The sequence below is a fragment of the Nerophis lumbriciformis genome, linkage group LG04 (genome assembly GCF_033978685.3).
Source record: "Nerophis lumbriciformis linkage group LG04, RoL_Nlum_v2.1, whole genome shotgun sequence".
In the NCBI taxonomy this organism is placed as follows: Eukaryota; Metazoa; Chordata; class Actinopteri; order Syngnathiformes; family Syngnathidae; genus Nerophis; species Nerophis lumbriciformis.
The window spans coordinates 63,800,001-63,820,926 of record NC_084551.2 but is presented as its reverse complement, the minus strand read 5'-3'; the positions used below and the strand labels follow the sequence as shown (position 1 = coordinate 63,820,926).

The 20,926-nt window shown below is 38.9% G+C and overlaps 1 protein-coding gene across 5 annotated transcripts in view; it reads right to left on the bottom strand.

Annotated features, from left to right (window-relative positions):
* vsig10l (V-set and immunoglobulin domain containing 10 like) overlaps window positions 1-20,926 on the bottom strand; it is a 54,231-nt gene that overhangs the window by 23,782 nt on the left and 9,523 nt on the right. For all 5 annotated transcript variants that reach the window (XM_061958755.2, XM_061958759.2, XM_061958754.2 and 2 more), the window contains exons 2-6: window positions 17,343-17,672; window positions 17,008-17,280; window positions 16,682-16,948; window positions 9,260-9,508; window positions 1,928-2,209 (exon numbers count right to left, since the gene is read on the bottom strand). In XM_061958755.2, coding sequence (XP_061814739.2) covers window positions 1,928-2,209; window positions 9,260-9,508; window positions 16,682-16,948; window positions 17,008-17,280; window positions 17,343-17,672 — 1,401 coding nt within the window. The remainder of the gene's footprint in view (window positions 1-1,927; window positions 2,210-9,259; window positions 9,509-16,681; window positions 16,949-17,007; window positions 17,281-17,342; window positions 17,673-20,926) is intronic.

Genomic DNA, 20,926 nt, shown 5'->3' with positions numbered 1-20,926 from the left:
AAATAAAAAAATAAAAAAAATATATATATATATATATATATATATTTTTTTTTTTTTAATATTTTTTTATTTATTTTATGGTGCACTAATTGTAAGTGTATCTTGTGTTTTTTATGTTGATTTAATATAAATAAAAAAATAAAAAAATAAAAATAAAATATATATATATATATATATATATATATATATATATATATATATATATATATATATATATATATAGATATATTTTTTTTAAATTATTAAATCAACATAAAAAACACAAGATACACTTACAATTAGTGCACCATAAAATAAAAAATAAAAAAATAAAAATAAAAAAATATATATATATATACCGTATTTTCCGCACTATTAGCCGCACCTAAAAACCACAAATTTACTCAAAAGCTGACAGTGCGGCTTATAACCCGGTGCGCTTTATATATGGATTAATATTAAGATTCATTTTCATAAAGTTTCGGTCTCGCAACTACGGTAAACAGCCGCCATCTTTTTTCCCCGTAGAAGAGGAAGTGCTTCTTCTTCTACGCAAGCAACCGCCAAGGTAAGCACCCGCCCCCATAGAACAGGAAGCGCTTCTTCTTCTACTGTAAGCAACCACCCGCCCCCGTAGAAGAAGAAGAAGCGCGCGGATATTACGTTTCATTTCCTTTGTGTGTTTACATCTGTAAAGACCACAAAATGGCTCCTACCAAGCGACAGGTTTCCGGTTCATGAAAAGACGCAATCTCTCCATCCGCACACGGACTACTATTTCACAGCAACTGCCTAAAGACTTTCAAGAAAAGCTGGCTACTTTCCGTGCATATTGTAAAAACAAGATAGCTGAAAAAAAGATCCGGCCAGAGAACATTATCAACATGGACGAGGTTCCACTGACTTTTGATATTCCTGTGAACCGCACTGTGGATACAACGGGAGCACGTACGGTGAATATTCGCACCACAGGGAATGAGAAGTCATCCTTCACTGTGGTTCTAGCTTGCCATGCTAATGGCCAGAAACTTCCACCCATGGTGATATTCAAAAGGAAGACCTTGCCAAAAGAGACCTTTCCAGCCGGCGTCATCATAAAAGCTAACTCGAAGGGATGGATGGATGAAGAAAAGATGAGCGAGTGGTTAAGGTAAGTTTACGCGAAGAGGCCGGGTGGCTTTTTTCACGCAGCTCCGTCCATGTTGATATACGACTCCATGCGCGCCCACATCACGCTGGTTTTTAATATATTATTAAAGTTTGACTGACCTATCTGACTGTTTTTTTGACATTCCTTTAGCGCAGTTAGATGCGGCTTATAACACGGGGCGGCTTATAGGTGGACAAAGTTTTGAAATATGCCGTTCATTGAAGGCGCGGCTTATAACCCAGGGCGGCTTATGGTGCGGAAAATACGGTATATATATATATATTTTTTTTTATTTTTTTTATTTTTTTTTTTTTATTAAATCAACATAAAAAACACAAGATACACTTACAATTAGTGCACCAACCCCACAAACCTCCAAAAAACAAAAAACAAAAACAAAAAAAAAATATATATATATATATATATATATATATATATATATATATATATATATATATATATATATATATATATATATATATTTTTTTTTTTTTTTTTTTTTTTGGATCGATTGGTACCGGTCCGCACAAGAAATTAAAAAAAAAAAAAAAAATATATATATATATATATATATATATATATATATATATATATATATATATATATATATATATATATATATATATTTAAAAAAAAAATAAAATAAAAAAAATAAAAAATAAAAATATATATATATATATATATATATATAAATGGAAAAAAAAAATATATATATATATATATATATATGGTTGGGGACCACTACACTATACTACATACACTGCTATAGAGTTTTTAGAGGTGACCTTGAAGGGTTACCTTGCAGGTGAATGTCCCTGCTGCGACTGCCCAGAGGGTTGGTGCAGGTGCAGGTGTAGTTGTGGAGGAGGAGCACGCTGACATTGCGATGACGTAAACGTAAACGCTGGGTGTCGTCGCTGATGTCCTCCTCTGCCCCGTCGCTGACCACAGCTTGGCCGCCTCGGTACCATGACACCACGGTCGGGGGCGCGGCCTCGCTGACGCAGTGGATGCTGACCACTATTTTGCCCTCAGAATCCACGCCGGTTCCCACGGCCGGGAGGAAGTCCTTGGGACTGTCTGGAGAGGAACATGTTGTGTTGAGTGTGTTGGAGAGCAGAGGAAGTGTGTGTGTGTGTACATCATCTGTCCTGATGACTACAGCTCAGCCTTCAATACCATCATTCTGCGTCCACACCCCTCATCTGCTCCTGGATAAAACATTCCCTAACCGACCCAGTTTTGCTTGAATTTGGCGGCATCAGTGGACCAAAGCGGTCGTGTTTTGCCTGAAGGAAGACCACATTTCCCACAGCGTTGTAAACTTAGACTTAGACAAACTCCAACGATCCACAAGGGACCCGAAGTCTCCAAGAAGATAAGGTGGACGAGCAGAGAAGGGGCAAACCCAACACCGCTCCAAGCACACTTTGTTTTAGCTGTTTATGAACCGGTGCTGGGCTTCTGCATAATGTGACCCCTCCACTTAGAAGCAGCTTTAGCTATGTAATCAGGGAATGCCCAAATAAATGGGGAGGCGCGGGAACTTTTTCCTCAGAGCGTGGGGTGACATTGTACGAGGGTGCAGTGCCACGCGCGCTCCTCATGAGCTAAATTGAATCCTGTCTCTGTTTGATTCCTTGCTTCTTGTCCTGTTTAATAGATAGTTCGATGCTTGAACCTGACATAAAGTAGACTAAAATGTAGCACAATAGCAATATAAATTAAAGCTGCAAGCAGCATTGGTCGGGCCCACGTATTTGGCAGGTGCTAGTACTAAGTGTCCCAATGCTTTCGTCAAGTTTTAGTCCCAAATGTCCCAATACTTTTGTCCAGTGTAAGTGTCCCAATACTTTTGTCCAGTGGTAGTCCTAAGTTTCCTAATACTGTTGTCTACTTTTAGTCGTAAGTGTCCCAATACTTTTGTCAAGTTATAGTCCCAAGTGTCCCAATACTTTTGTCCAGTTTTCGGCTTAAGTGTCCCAATACTTTTGTCCAGTGATAGTCATAAGTGTCCCAATACTTTTGTCTAGTGTACCTACCTTGTCTGCATTGTGTGGGCACGCTGGTGCTTCCTGCTTTTAAGCAGCCATCTTAAAAAAACAGCAGCACAGCGGTTCTTTGAAGGGTAATAAAATCAAAACCGGAGCAGGTATCAAAACTCTTTCGCCAACTTTTAATCAGAAGGGTTCAATCTCGCTCCTGTGTTAGTTTGAAGCTGAAACAACAAACGCGCTCAGAGGAGATAATGTTTGAAGAAAGGTGACCGGTTTTTACAAAAATGTTGTTTTGAAGGGGGAATAGCAAACTTCCTGTAGATTTTTGCTGGGGGTTGTCAATTTATGAAATGTAGGTCTAAGTGAGACCTACGGAGAGGTTTTTGTTTCATGTCTCTCCGACCTTCCCGATGGGAGTTACAGGCAGTTTTGTCATTTTTTTCTTCCGAGGAGCAGTTTATTCTCCGTTTTATTCAAAAATTGCTCTAGAGCGCAATTTTTAAATTTGGGGTTAGGTTTTTTTATTATATTGCAATTTTAGCCAGTCCTGATGTGTGTGTTCAGTTTGGTGAGTTTTGAAGCATGTTAAGGGGGTCAAATTACAGCTCAAAGAGGCAAAAGTGACTGTTTTTAGTACTTTTTTGTCTTGAAGGGGGAATTGCCAACTTCCTGTTGATTTTTGCCCGAGGATATACAATTATGAAAGGTAGGTGTAAGTCAGACCTACATACAGGTTTTTGTTTCATGTCTTTCCGACCTTCCTAGTGGGATTTACAGGCAGTCTAGTTTTTTTTTTCCTAGGGGGCGCTAGAGCGCAATATTTATTTTTGGGGTTTGGTTTTTTTATCAAAAGGCAATTTTTGCTAGCCCTGAAGTGTGCGTCAAATATGGTGAGTTTTGAAGCATTTTAAGTGGGTCAAATTGCAGCTCAAAGAGGCGGCCGGTATAATAATAATAATAAAATCTTACAAATTCAATACGTCCTTATGTCCCATTGCATAAGGACTCCCTTTGGGAGTCCTTATACAATGGGCCATGCGGGCCCTAATAAATATAGAACCAATATAAAAACAATATAAAAATAAATATGATTAAAAACGATTTTAAAGGGAAAAACCAATTAAAACAGTAAATAGAAATCAAAATTTCCGCACCTTACCTACCTGTGCTCTGCAGAGTGTCGTCGTACTGCGACCTCACTCAGTGGTAAGCAAACGCAGTACAAGAGGTCAAAAAGTCAAATTCAATTTTTAGTTTCATTTTTTTTAAATGATTATTATTATCATAATGTTTTTATCATTATTATTTCAATTTTATCTATGTTTCTGTTTTATCTAGAGTTTATCTCGTGTTTTTCATGTTTTTATTTCTATTTTCATTTTCTGTTATATATTCTAACTTTCTATTTTTTATTTTTTTATTCATATTTTATACTTTGTGGCACTTTGAGATTTTAACAAATGTAAAGTGCGTTACAAATGTCATTTATTATTATTATCAAATACATTTTTTCTAACTTTTAAGTGGCAAAAATCTGTCATGTCTGTGTAATCATGTTTTGTTTTAAGTCATGTTTTGTTTAGTTTCTGGCTTTTCACTCCCTTGTCTTGTTTGCATGATTTCCCATTAGTTTCACCTGTTCCACGTTTGGACTCATTGTACACTCTTGTTTGTCACCATAGCAACCATTAGTTTTCACCTGTCACGTCACGCACCTGTTTCACGTTTTGAGTCACGCACCTGCTTTCACTAATCATGTCCATAGTATTTAAGTTCATTCATTTTCTGTTGTTCGTCCTGACGACATCCCCGCATTTATGCTCCTGCACACTCTCCACACCCTGATGACCCTTGCTACTCTTTTTTTCATGCCGGTTCCATGCCAAGTACGTTTTTGTTTATTAAGCCACAGTTAGTGTTTTGTTTAATTGTTCATAGTTTCTGCTAGTGATGGGTTGATGAGGCGTCATGAAGCGTTTCGACACATTGCAAAACTGTATTGATACTGTGTCGATACTGTGTCACTAAATACTGACATCTGCTGGACATTAAAAATCCCTACAGGCAACCTATGGACCGACTCAACTGACACTGATTTGATGCCCTAGTACAGGGGTCACCAACCTTTTTGAAACCAACAACTACTTCTTGGGTACTGATTAATGCGAAGGGCTACCAGTTTGATACACACTTAAATAAATAAATATATTGTCATTTGTAAGTTACACGTAAGTGTGATTTAAACAAGAATAGCTAAATAAATAAATTGATATATATAAAAAAATGGGTATTTATGTCTGTCATTCCGTCATACTTTTTTTTTTCCTTTTACGGAAGGTTTTTTGTAGAGAATAAATGATGAAAAAAACCACTTAATTGAACGGTTTAAAAGAGGAGAAAACATGAAAAAAATTTAAATAAAATTTTGAAACATAGTTTATCTTCAATTTCGACTCTTTAAAATTCAAAATTCAACTGACAAAAAGAAGAGAAAAACTAGCTAATTTGAATCTTTTTGAAAAAATTTAAAAAATAATTTATGGAACATCATTAGTAATTTTTCCTGATTAAGATACATTTTAGAATTTTGATGACATGTTTTAAATTGGTTAAAATCCAATCTGCACTTTGTTAGAATATTTAACAAATTGGACCAAGCTATATTTCTAACAAAGACAAATCAGTATTTCTTCTAGATTTTCCCGAACAAAAATTTCAAAAGAAATTCAAAATACTTTGAAATAAGATTTAAATTTGATTCTACAGATTTTCTAGATTTGCCAGAATATTTTTTTTTTAATTTTAATCATAGTAAGTTTGAAGAAATATTTCACAAATATTCTTTGTCAAAAAAACAGAAGCTAAAATATTTATTCTTTACAATAAAAAAGAAATACATTTACTTGAACATTGATTTAAATTGTCAGGAAAGAAGAGGAAGAAATTTAAAAGGTAAAAAGGTATATTTGTTTAAAAATCCTAAAATCATTTTTAAGGTTGTATTTTTTCTCTAAAATTGTATTTCTAAAAGTAATAAGAAGCAAAGTAAAAAATAAATGAATTTATTTAAACAAGTGAAGACCCATCCATCCATCCATCTTCTACCGCTTATTCCAAGTGAAGACCAAGTCTTTAAAATATTTTCTTGGATTTTCAAATTCTATTTGAGTTTTGTCTCTTTTAGAATTAAAAATGTCGAGCAAAGCGAGACCAGCTTGCTAGTAAATAAATCAAATTAAAAAAAATAGGGGCAGCTCACTGGTAAGTGCTGCTCTTTGAGCTATTTTTAGAACAGGCCAGCGGGCGACTGATCTGGTCCTTACGGGCTACCTGGTGCCCGCGGGCACCGCGTTGGTGACCCCTGCCCTAGTATATACAATAATATAAACCAAGTCATTGTATTTCATTTAGGATTATTTCATATCTTCATTTAAATAAAAATATATTTGTATCTTTTTTAGATACAGTCAATAAATAATGTGAACATGTATCATAACATGGACATCTAAGAGAACGTGTTGTGGATGATTGTGGACTGGGAATTGTTTTAATTTTATTTTTTTACACATTTTTATTAAAAAAAAATTTAATAAAATATCCGACGTATTACATTTTAGACGATTTCTCTTAGTTATTATTTCTCCGGCTGTAGAAAAGAGCCGCTCACAGGGCACAGAGGAGGCGTCAGTGCGACACAGTTGGCGTATCGGTCACGTGACCAAAACAGCTCATGATCGGTCACGTGACTTTCTAAAAGCGGTACGCACACCGACACAGGGTTTTGCTCTATGAGCTCGACGCATGCGCCGATGCATCGGTGTTGCCGGACCCATCACTAGTTTCTGCCAATGTGCAAGTTTTGTGTTTATAGTCTAGTTTTGTACCTCCGCCCCTGTGCGCGCTTTTTCGTTTATTCCTTTTTTGATAGTTGAAATAAATCATGTACCCACCTTCAAGCCTTGACCAGTCCAGTTCATTTGCACCACGGTAGTGATGGGTCCGGCAACACCGATGCATCGGCGCATGCGTCGAGCTCATAGAGCGAAACCCTGTGTCGGTGCGCGTACCGCTTTTAGAAAGTCACGTGACCGATCATGAGCTGTTTTGGTCACGTGACCGATACGCCAACTGTGTCGCACTGACGCCTCCTCTGTGCCCTGTGAGCGGCTCTTTTCTACAGCCGGAGAAATAATAACTAAGAAGAGAAATCGTCTAAAATGTAATACGTCGGAAAAACTTTTTTTTTTTTTTTTTTAATAAAAATGTGTAAAAAAAATAAAATTAAAACAATTGCCAGTCCACAATCATCCACAACACGTTCTCTTAGATTTCCATGTTATGATACATGTTCACATTATTTATTGACTGTATCTAAAAAAGATAAAAATATATTTTTATTTAAATGAAGATATGAAATAATCCTAAATGAAATACAATGACTTGGTTTATATTATTGTATATACTAGGGCAGGGGTCACCAACGCGGTGCCCGCGGTCACCAGGTAGCCCGTAAGGACCAGATCAGTCGCCCGCTGGCCTGTTCTAAAAATAGCTCAAAGAGCAGCACTTACCAGTGAGCTGCCTCTATGTTTTAAATTGTATTTATTTACTAGCAAGCTGGTCTCGCTTTGCTCGACATTTTTAATTCTAAAAGAGACAAAACTCAAATAGAATTTGAAAATCCAAGAAAATATTTTAAAGACTTGGTCTTCACTTGGAATAAGCGGTAGAAAATGGATGGATGGATGGGTCTTCACTTGTTTGAATAAATTCATTTATTTTTTACTTTGCTTCTTATTACTTTTAGAAATACAATTTTAGAGAAAAAATACAACCTTAAAAATTATTTTAGGATTTTTAAACAAATATACCTTTTAAATTTCTTCCTCTTCTTTCCTGACAATTTAAATCAATGTTCAAGTAAAAAATTTTTGTTTTATTATTGTAAAGAATAATAAATATTTTAGCTTCTGGTTTTTTGACGAAGAATATTTGTGAAATATTTCTTCAAACTTACTATGATTAAAATTCCAAAAAATTATTCTGGCAAATCTAGAAAATCTGTAGAATCAAATTTAAATCTTATTTCAAAGTATTTTGAATTTCTTTTAAAAATGTTTGTTCTGGAAAATCTAGAAGAAATACTGATTTGTCTTTGTTAGAAATATAGCTTGGTTCAATTTGTTAAATATTCTAACAAAGTGCAGATTGGATTTTAACCAATTTAAAACATGTCATCAAAATTCTAAAATGTATCTTAATCAGGAAAAATGACTAATGATGTTCCATAAATTATTTTTTTTATTTTTTCAAAAAGATTCAAATTAGCTAGTTTTTCTCCTTTTTGTCGGTTGAATTTTGAATTTTAAAGAGTCGAAATTGAATATAAACTATGTTTTCAAAAAAAAATTTTTTTTTTTTTTTGTGTTTTCTCCTCTTTTAAACCGTTCAATTAAGTGTTTTTTTCATCATTTATTCTCTACAAAAAACCTTCCGTAAAAGGAAAAAAAAAATGTACGACGGAATAACAGACAGAAATACCCATTTTTTTTTATATATATAAATTTATTTATTTAGCTATTCTTGTTTAAATCACACTTACGTGTAACTTACAAATGACAATATATTTATTTATTTAAGTGTGTATCAAACTGGTAGCCCTTCGCATTAATCAGTACCCAAGAAGTAGTTTTTGGTTTCAAAAAGGTTGGTGACCCCTGTACTAGGGCATAAAATCAGTGCCAGTTGAGTCGGTCCATAGGTTGCCTGTAGGGATTTTTAATGTCCAGCAGATGTCAGTATTTAGTGACACAGTATCGACACAGTATCAATACAGTTTTGCAATGTGTCGAAACGCTTCATGACGCCTCATCAACCCATCACTACTCCACGGGAGAACAAACCAAGCCACAGTCCAAGTCTTGACAAAAACTTGATCGGCCGACTGTTTAACTGCAAAAAGTTTCCTCTCGATATGACATTGGACATTGAGAAGTGAGTGCCAGGTTGATATTTTCACCCAGAGTTCAAGCTAGTAGAAATATATTTTTAACATTAAATATGCAATCATTATATCATTTATCCGATTTTATTGTGCATTTGCACTTTTGCATGGCACTTATTGATGACTTACTGGCTGTGATGTTACAGGTGTGGTCTCCTGCTGGATGGACGCCCTCACAGGTGACACCTTCGCCATCCAGCTGGTCCGATGCGTTGACAGTCAGGGTCAAGTTCTCCAGGCCGCCGCCGCCGCCGCCGCCGGTTAAGTCCAGGAAGTGCAGGCGGGCGGGCGGCGTCCCCCCCGACCACTGGCATCCATACTGCAGGCGGACGTTGTCTTCTGACTGCAGCGAGCACATGGGGGACCCTGGCGGGCTCTCTGGCCCCCCCCCAACATGGAGGAAGAAACCATTTTCAGTTTGTGAGAGCAAGCACAAATGTTGATGATCACAACGTATCCCACCGGGCATCTGCTGGTTGTTTAGGACAATGGGTTCTTAACAGAGGTGGGTAGTAACGCGCTACATTTACTCCGTTACATCTACTTGAGTAACTTTTGGGATAAATTGTACTTCTAAGAGTAGTTTTAATGCAACATACTTTTACTTTTACTTGAGTATATTTATAGACAAGAAACGCTACTTTTACTCCGCTACTTTTATCTACATTCAGCTCGCTACTCGCTACTAATTTTTATCGATCTGTTAATGCACGCTTTGTTTGTTTTGGTCTGTCAGACAGACCTTCATAGTGCCTGCGTTTCAACAAATACAGTCACTGGTGACGTTCACTCCGTTCCACCAATCAGATGCAGTCACCGGTGACGTTGGACCAATCAAACAGAGCCAGGCGGTCACATGACCTGACTTAAACAAGTTGAAAAACGTATTGGGGTGTTACCATTTAGTGGTCAATTGTACGGAATATGTACTGTACTGTGCAATCTACTAATAAAAGTTTCAATCAATCAATCAAAACTGTGAAGGAAAAAAGACCATTTTTTATTTCAACCGTACACCCCGTCAAAAGCCTAAAGACTGACTGCACAGTTCCTGTCTACACAATAAAAGTGCCGCTCCATCGCGCCTGCGCTTTCAAAATAAGAGTCTCCGAAAGCCAGCGCAAACAAGCTAGCAAGCTACGGAGTTTGCCGCCAATGTATTTCTTGTAAAGTGTATAAAAAACGAATATGGAAGCTGGACAAATAAGATGCCAAAAACCAACCACTTTCATGTGGTATTAGACGTAAAGGAGGAACTTTTTTTCTCCTCTATTTGAAAACGTGGACGTTATCAGCACTACTGTCTGATTCCAATCAACGCAAGTCATCAGAATCAGGTAATACACCAACTTATATTCTAGTCTTCATGAAAGAAAGGAATCTATATGTGTTAAACATGCATGTATATTCATTAAAACACCTTTAACATGCAAACAAAAACGGCAAAATAAATAAATATAAATTATATACTGTATATTATCAATGTATGTATATATATATATATATATATATATATATATATATATATATATATATATATATATATGTGTGTGTGTGTGTGTGTGTGTGTATATATATATATATATATATATATATATATGTGTGTGTGTGTGTGTATATATATATATATATATATATATGTGTGTGTGTGTGTGTGTGTGTTTATATATATATATATATATATATATATATATATATATATATATGTATATATATATATATATATATGTTTGTGTGTATATATATATATATATATGATATGTGTGTGTATGTTACTCATCAGTTACTCAGTACTTGAGTAGTTTTTTCACAACATACTTTTTACTTTTACTCAAGTAAATATTTGGGTGACTACTCCTTACTTTTACTTGAGTAATAAATCTCTAAAGTAACAGTACTCTTACTTGAGTACTATTTCTGGCTACTCTACCCACCTCTGGTTCTTAACCTTAACTTTTCCACTACAGAAGGGTTCGGGGCCCCCACTCAGATATTAACATTGATTCAGTAACAGGGTTGTCCTGATTCCAATATTTTGGTATCGGTACCAAAATGTATTTCAGTACTTTTCTAAATAAAGGGCACCATAAAAAAATTGGATTATTGGCTTTATTGTAACAAAAACATGTTAGTGTACATGAAACATATGTTTATTATTGTCATTTAGTCCTTAAATAAAATAGACAACTTGTCTTTTAGTAGTAAGTAAACAAACAAAGACTCCTAATTAGTCGTATGCAGTAACATATTGTGTCATTTATACACCTATTATGAGGGACAAACTGTAAAAATGGATTATTAATCTATTTGTTCATTTACTGTTAATATCTGCTTATTTTCTGTTTTAACATGTTCTATCTACACTTCTGTTAAAATGTAATAATCACTTATTCTTCTCTTCTTTGATACTTGACATTAGTTTTGGATGATACCACACATTTAGGTATGGATGTGATACCAAGTAGTTACAGGATCATACATTGGTCATATTCAAAGTCCTCATGTGTCCGGGGACGTATTTACTGACTTTATCACATAAAATGAATATTAAAACAGGAAAAGAGATTTTTTCGCGTGTGAGAGGGACCTTCGCTGGAGGAGTGCAGCACCGCTTGCCCGAGACAACAAAGCTACAGTCTGTCGTTGAGTAACACAATCAACATGGGAGAACGTGTACGTAAAGAGCTGACGTGGGAGGTAAAGAAAATACTCCACGAGTTGACAGCACAAGAACTTTTTGAAATTATTGAGGACATCACACCGGTATCAGATGTTGATTCTTCTGGGGTAATTAAGGGTGATGAAGAGAGTTGTTTTGACTATATATGTACTTACTTAAATTGTAGGACACTACTAGAGTCAGAAGACCAAGGTATTTCATGCTTGCTATCTCTAAGAGATACGATTAATGACATCAGAGCCAGTCGTTTCGCCGAAGTCCGTCACGCTAAGCAAACAGAAAGTGTTATCATTAACCCACCACCCTTACAACTGACAACTATGGATCGGCATCCGACAAAAGAAGATGCTGATCTCCTAATCTACGAATCCAAGGCAGACGTGACGGCAGAAGCAAGTTGAAGCAGTGTGCGACTGAGGCAGCAACAGGACCAACGCGTGTGAGAGGGACCTTCGCTGGAGGAGTGCAGCACCGCTTGCCCGAGACAACAAAGCTACAGTCTGTCGTTGAGTAACACAATCAACATGGGAGAACGTGTACGTAAAGAGCTGACGTGGGAGGTAAAGAAAATACTTCACGAGTTGACAGCACAAGAACTTTTTGAAATTATTGAGGACATCACACCGGTATCAGATGTTGATTCTTCTGGGGTAATTAAGGGTGATGAAGAGAGTTGTTTTGACTATATATGTACTTACTTAAATTGTAGGACACTACTAGAGTCAGAAGACCAAGGTATTTCATGCTTGCTATCTCTAAGAGATACGATTAATGACATCAGAGCCAGTCGTTTCGCCGAAGTCCGTCACGCTAAGCAAACAGAAAGTGTTATCATTAACCCACCACCCTTACAACTGACAACTATGCAACAGGGACAGAGGGACAACAGTGATGACACATTGCCACATGTTTCCGCTGATTCACAAGCACTCGAGTACCAAATATTAATGGCCAATTATGAGTCTTTGGGGAGAAAGATATCTGAATATGAAACACAGAAGACACGCACGTATAACGCAACACATATGTACGACTCCACAAACATGCCTACTTTGACTGATACACGGCAAGCTCATACCGCCATGCACACACCCACCTCAGCTGGTACCCAAACACTACATCAAGCCGCTTCTCACGCTCGCCCTAGTAGTATGGTTCCTTTACGAGAAATACCCCTACTTCAGCGTAGAGAATTTAAAGTTCACGGGGGTCAGGTGGGGGACAGTGTGTCAGATATTAGCTACCATGGACTTTGTAAACAGATAGATGAGGGGCTCAAAGCAAGTTACTCTGAAGGTGAAATCATCCAGGGCATCTTCCGTATTGTCAGACCCGGACAGTTCAAAGATATGCTAGTTAACAAGGATGATTTAACACTCTGTGAACTCAGAAGCTTTTTGCGCTCCCACTTAAGTGGAAAAAGTGGAAGTGAGTTGTTCCAGGAGTTAATGAGCACCCGGCAGCTTGAGACTGAAAGTCCCCAACAGTTCCTGTACAGGATGATTGGACTAAAACAAAAAGTGCTGTTTGCATCTAGACAAGGTAATATGGACATTGAGTATGAACCTCGTACAGTGCAGAATGTGTTTTTGCGCACTATTCTCCAGGGTCTCCTACCCAAATTTAGTGACATTCGCACCGAACTTAAACCAATGTTGTCCGACTATGCTGTGTCAGATGAAGCACTAATTCGGCATGTGAGCCAGGTGTGCAGTGAAGAGAGTGAGAGGCAGCGAAGACTTGCTCACGGATCTCGTCAAAAGGTAACACATGCTCACAGTTCCCAACTTGAGACTGATAAGGACATGGAAAAAACATTACAGCATAAGACAAAGAATAAAAGCAATGTGATAGAGGAACTTAGTTCCAAAGTTGATGCCCTGACAAAACTGGTTGAGTCTCTCACAGCTAACCAAACGTTAGAACAACCCTGTAGATGCACAAATGCCAGACCAAGGCCAAGGCAAACAGCAAGACAATATAGCTGCCCCAAGTGTGCTGAAGAAGGCACAAGCCCATGTCACCATTGTTTTCTATGTGGGGAGGTCGGGCACAGAGCTGTTGGCTGTCTCAAGAGGCCTCGTGTCCAGAGTGCTAACCAACCCCCTGCTGATGTCCACACCATAATGAACAGCAGCCCCTGGAGCCCTACAGAGGTGAAGCCACCAGGGGAGAGACCGGCACATGTAAGAAACATTGGAATGTCCTCTCTGCAGTCCAAAGATACTGAGGTGCGTGAACAAGTAGCCCAGTTAGTAGGGAAGAAATGCAGGGTCAAGTGCAACATTAACAATTTTACAGTTGAATGTTTGCTTGACACAGGTGCTCAAGTGAGTCTTCTTGATCGTAAGTGGGTAAAAACTTACCTTCCCGACCATAAGCCACGCCCATTAGCAGATCTCATAGGGCGTAAACCTCTAAGTGTGCTCGCAGTGAATGGTGAGCCCTTGCCGTATGACGGTTGGGTGGGAGTGAATGTGAGTCTCCCTGATAATAGCGACCCAAACCTATCAATACAGGTACCCTTCTTAGTAAGTAGTGTGCCCATGGACCGCCCCCTTATTGGTTTTAACGTAATTGAATGCTTGATAATGGGACTGAAGGGTGAGTCTGACTTCATATCAGCCCTTGTGACCCTCCTACGTGGAGCCTTAAGCATTGAGAATGACAAAGCAATAGCACTTGTCAGTCTGATTCAGACACATGCCTCTCATGATAGTGATGTCAGACATGGTATGCTTAAAGTGGGATTTCATGATGTTGTTATCCCAGCGGTGCCTCCAGAATTCTGTTACAGGTCACACCCTGAGATGACAACGCAATCAAGCACTTTGTGTCTCGTTTTTATTCCTATAAAACAGGACACACCACATCGAACACTGGGACCAGGCTACTCAGTGCGAGGCCTGTAACAGATGTGATACCAAGTAGTTACAGGATCATACATTGGTCATATTCAAAGTCCTCATGTGTCCGGGGACGTATTTACTGACTTTATCACATAAAATGAATATTAAAACAGGAAAAGAGATTTTTTGATGATAAAAGATCGTAGTAGTATCGAATAGATACGCTCCTGTACTTGGTATCATTACAGTGGATGTCAGGTGTAGATCCACCCATGGCATTTGTTTACATTGTGACGCCGGTGAGCTATTGTATCCTCCTACGGTGTGTAGTGAAGCATGTTTAGCTATTCCTCGTCCTCCAGTGATAATGCTACTTGTAAGAAACGTACTTTATTTGTCGCCATGGAGACCAGGATTAGTGATTTAGAAGTAGCTAAAACACTGCGGATGGATGTTAGCCGCTAGCGAGCTAGCCATGTCTTAAAGCAGCTCTTCCTGAGGGCGTTTCAGTGTTATAACTTCACCTTTATCTTTGACTTTTTGCACCAAAATGTGTCCATTCTCCCTTTTCTGCCTACACACTGTGTCTGCTTGTAAGTACTCTGTGTGTGTGCGCTGCCCAACATGCTCCTCTGCTGGTAAAACCAGCAATGTCATGACGTGACAACGTGCCGTCAAACCCGTGAAAAAAATAAAATAAATATATGTGTATATATATATATATATATATATATATATATATATATATATATATATATATATACAAATATATATATTTATATATATACCGTATTTTCCGCACCATAAGGCGCCCTGGGTTATAAGCCGCGCCTTCAATGAACGGCATATTTCAAAACTTTGTCCACCTATAAGCCGCCCCGTGTTGTAAGCCGCATCTAACTGCGCTAAAGGAATGTCAAAAAAACAGTCAGATAGGTCAGTCAAACTTTAATAATATATTAAAAACCAGCGTGATGTGGGCGCGCATGGAGTCGTATATCAACATGGACGGAGCTGCGTGAAAAAAGCCACCCGGCCTCTTCGCGTAAACTTAAACTTACCTTAACCACTCGCTCATCTTTTCTTCATCCATCCCTTCGAGTTAGCTTTTATGATGACGCCGGCTGGAAAGGTCTCTTTTGGCAAGGTCTTCCTTTTGAATATCACCATGGGTGGAAGTTTCTGGCCATTAGCATGGCAAGCTAGAACCACCGTGAAGGACGACTTCTCATTCCCTGTGGTGCGAATATTCACCGTACGTGCTCCCGTTGTATCCACAGTGCGGTTCACAGGAATATCAAAAGTCAGTGGAACCTCGTCCATGTTGATAATGTTCTCTGGCCGGATCTTTTTTTCAGCTATCTTGTTTTTACAATATGCACGGAAAGTAGCCAGCTTTTCTTGAAAGTCTTTAGGCAGTTGCTGTGAAATAGTAATCCGTGTGCGGATGGAGAGATTGGGTCTTTTCATGAACCGGATCCCTGTCGCTTAGTAGGAGCCATTTTGTGGTCTTTACAGATGTAAACACACAAAGGAAATGAAACGTACCGGTAATATCCGCGCGCTTCTTCTTCTTCTACGCGGGCGGGTGGTTGCTTACAGTAGAAGAAGAAGCGCTTCCTGTTCTATGGGGGCGGGTGCTTACCTTGGCGGTTGCTTGCGTAGAAGAAGAAGCACTTCCTCTTCTACGGGGAAAAAAGATGGCGGCTGTTTACCGTAGTTGCGAGACCGAAACTTTATGAAAATGAATCTTAATATTAATCCATATATAAAGCGCACCGGGTTATAAGCCGCACTGTCAGCTTTTGAGAAAATTTGTGGTTTTTATGTGCGCCTTATAGTGCGGAAAATACGGTATACAATCCTAGATTCTCCACCTGTATGTGGATCTGCACCAACATTAAATGACTTCAAATGGCCGATTATCTTCTCCGCTGTCCTGGTCATTCTCTGCAGAGCCTTTAAAATCAGCTGCCAATGTTTCCCTGGCAGAGGTAAAGCCTTAAACGACGTGTAACGTACCGTAAACAAGCACAACGATGCTCTTGTGTCGCCGCGCTCCAGTCATTTGGTTGTGCACTGCGCAGGTGTAGTCGCCGCTTTGGGTGGTCCGTACGTGGGTCAGACTGATGACCCCCGTCTGTCCGGGAGACACGGTTTGACCGCCAAACGTCCACTCTGTGGTCGGCTCTGGGTACCCGTCCGCCCGGCAGGACAGGGTGAGCGAATCGCCCGAGAGGTAAAAGTCCTGAGCCGGACTGACTTGGACTCTGGGCTCATCCGGCCCGTCTGTCCACAAAGAGAGAAGGTGTTGAAAAAGACACATTTTAGGCTCCAAAAGTGCTTACATAAGACGGTGACGTCGATGTGAGCGGTCTCGCTGCTGAAAGGGTTGTTGAGAGACACGACGTAGCGTCCGGTGTCGTTCCGGTTTGGCCTTTGCACGGTGAGGCCGCCGGGCTGCACCGAGTAACGCGGGTCGTCTTGTATCGGGCGGCCGAGGAAGAACCACAGCTGCTGCTCCACCACGCCGTGCAGCATGTGGTACTGCAGGGTGAACTCCTGGCTTCCCTCCGTCACCGACTCCGGCAGCAGCCTGACACTCACGTTCTGGAAGGTTTCTGAGGGGAGGACAGACGTGGCTTCACTGTGGAACGGAACTCGTGCCAGCTCAGCTACTCACCAAAAACCCTCAGAGTGAAATTCAAAGAAGCGGTCCCCAATCCGGACTTGGTCATCTCCAGCGTGTAGTTGCTGCTGTACTCTGAAGGCACGTGGAGAAACGTGAGGGATCCGTTGGGCTCCAGTCTCAGAACCTCCCTGTGGCTTTGGGCTACGTCGGGGAGAAGGTCCGAGCCGATGGTCCAGGTGACGACGGGGAGAGGACCCTTGAACCAGGTCACAGCCGGGTCAGGGGCCCCGCTGAAGGAGACTGCTAGAGTCACATGGGTACCGGCAGTGGTGTCCACTCGGGTGGGGCCGAGCGCGGAGACCAGAAGCTCACAGTGAGCACCTGTTGGGTTCCAGTATGTTAAAAAGTATTTTAAAAGTTGCTAAGTCTGCTTAATTTAAGCCACTTTGGGCTTGTTTTTTTTATTTTTGTTAGAATAACAGAGGTGGGAGACCAAGTCATTGTTTTACAAGTCACAAGTAAGTCTCAAGTCTTTGCCCTCAAGTCCGAGTCAAGTCCCGAGTCAAGACAGGCAAGCCCCGAGTCAAGTCCAAAGTCAAGACTGGAAAGTCTCAAGTCAAGTCCTAAGTCCTGCATTTTGAGTTTCGAGTCCTTTCAAGTCCTTTTAACCACAGACTAATATATTAACACAGATTGTGTATGCTTTTCAAACGCTGTATTTATTTATTAAAACAAGTGCATTTTAAATTGCAGGAAAGAAAATTGTGCTGACATTGCACTTTATAATAGCACTATTAACCAGTCATTTTAAACATTAACTCATTCCTTTACAGAACAAACACATTGAAAAATAAAGTGCAAATGTACTTATTTGTACAAAAGTGTTAACATTGAAAAAACATGACATATACGTGAACATAACAAAAAAGTTGTACTTTTTATATGTCAGGGCCCTATGCTGCATTGCATTTGCAAAAGACCAAATTAGCCAAGAGTCTGTCAGTCATTTGTGCACGATGGGGGCGTAGTATGATGCCACCATGGCTGAAAACTCGCTCCACTGGAGCACTGGAGGCAGGCACTGCCAAGACTCTCATGGCCACTCGGAACAGTGAAGGAAGAGTCTTCATGTTCAATGCCCAGAACAAAAGGGGGGGAGAGAGTTTTTTTGGGTTGGTGCACTACTTGTAAGTGTATCTTGTGTTTTTTATGTTGATTTAATTTAAAAAAGTTAAAAAAAAAAAAATAAAAAAAAAATTCTTGTGCGGCCCGATACCAATCGATCCACGGACCAGTACCGGACCGCGGCCCGGTGGTTGGGGACCACTGAGGTAAACAACCAACAGTATGTCAGAAAGCTAGCTAAAACGGTACACATATTCATAATATAGTATACATTTTAACTGACCTTTATTTGACTATTTTTGTCTTTTTTTAGGTGGCTAAAATACGCGGTGCTGCTGACCGCCGTCTAACGTTACGTGTGATATATTGACTAACGTAACCCTGCTTAAAAAAAAATCACTGAACAAAAAGTATGAATAAGGTAGTGAACTGCAACAGATTCCCGTGTTTGCAATAACGTTATAACGTTAGCAGTGAGTTTACAGCCTCACTGATTTAACTACACAGCAAATAAAAGTCACGTTACTTAGCCAATAAACGTTATCTCACATTCAAAACTTACCGTTCTTTGTGCAACTTCAAATGCCGGACGAAGTTGGAAGTTGTTGCCTCTCCATCGGTCATTTTCGAACCGCATGTGTTGCATACTGCAAACCGTTTTGTGTTGACCACCTCGAAATTTTTATACCCAAACAAAATTATTTTAGGTATCATTTTTTGTTCACTGGCGTGTGGTTTGGACATGTCTTCTTCGTTGGTTGTCCTGCAATTTGATTGGATGAATGCTGTGTGATGAAAACAAAGTAGATCTAATTTGATTGGCTGTTGTACTGAGACCACACCAGCTGACACACGCAACGCTGATAGACAAGTACACGATGAAAAATACGGAGCGCTCCCGAATAACTTTTTCATCTTTGGGTTTTGGGGAAAGTAGCAAGTCATGTCAAGTCACGTCAATTCAAAAGGCTCAAGTCCAAGGGAAGTCACAAGTCATTGATGTTAAAGTCTAAGTCGAGTTGCAAGTCTTTTTACATTTTGTCAAGTCGAGTCTAAAGTCATCAAATTCATGACTCGAGTCCAAGTCATGTGACTCGAGTCCACGACTCTGTAGAATAATGATATATAAGTTATCACACAACTCTTGTGCTTAAAGGCCGTTGCTCCAGTTATGATCTATTGTGCTCAAGCTGTACTTTTTCTTCTCGTGCAAGGACACACAACTTGTTATCTTCCACTGCGAGTTAGGAGTTGCCTCGCCGCAGATGTTTTCTGTCTTTCAGCTTGCTAACAGCCAAGGACGAACCAGGACCTCAAGGAAGATAAGTCATATCAACAGCAAGCAGAGCCAGGGTGCAATCACAAGGCCCCCAGCACATTCCCGTTCTGAATAATCACGTATTGTGCGTACTGAGCTGCTGGCATAATGTGTGACCCCTCCCTTTAGAAGCAGCCTCAGCCATGTAACTAGGGAACTCCTAAACTCAATTAAAAGAGGAGCGCATGGGTTGTTCCTCAGAGCGTAGGGTGAGACTGTAACTGAGTGTGCAGCTCCATGCGTTCTCCTCATGAGCAAAATTGAACTCTGTCTCTGCCTGATTCCTTGCTTCTTGTTCTGTTTAATAGATAGTTCTGTGCGTAAACCTGGCAAGTATCGTTATTGACATCTTAGGACAGTATTGCCCTGACATTTCAAACATCTTCTCAAGTGACAACAATATACACCCCTGGGTATACTTTAGAGTAGCCAATGTACAACTTGTATAGATTCCCAAACTAGTGATGTGCGGATCGATACTGAAATATCGATACCACCAAAACCAGACCTTTATGCTGTAATATCAATTCTCAAATCTAAATATTGATACTTTTGATACTTGTGTCCAAACTTTTTCCACCAAAGGCCACATACTGAAAAGTTAAAGTATGCGGGGGCCATATTGATATTGTTTCAACTTTTTGGTGACTTTGTATACTACTAATTTATATTTACAACGTTTCAACTCGTTCTCATTACATACCGATTTTTTGGGCTATTTCTTCTTACATTTTTACTGTTTCCCCCCCCAAATAAGACTAGAAAAAAATAATAATAGGATTGTGTAACTGCATAACCTAGTGAGTCAAAATTTTACCTGTAAGAAAATAATCTTCATTTAACAATGTTCCTTTTTGTTGTCATTTTTTCAAATGAATTCATAAATTAGTTCATTAAAACATAAAACGATACTGAGTAAACATTGTTTTTATTTGAAGTATAGATTTATTTTTTTTTGACAACTTGTAACATTTTTCAAATTAACTTATAAAATAGTATTATTTTATGTTTTAATTAACGAACAAACTGATTAAACTTTGTTGATATTTTAAGTGGATTCAATTTTTATTTGGAGAGTTTGTAACTAATTCATAAGTTAGTATTATTTTTTTAATTAACAAACTAACCAAACTTTGTTTATATTTTAAGTATATTTTATTTGTATTTGAGAGCTTATAATATTTTAGATCAG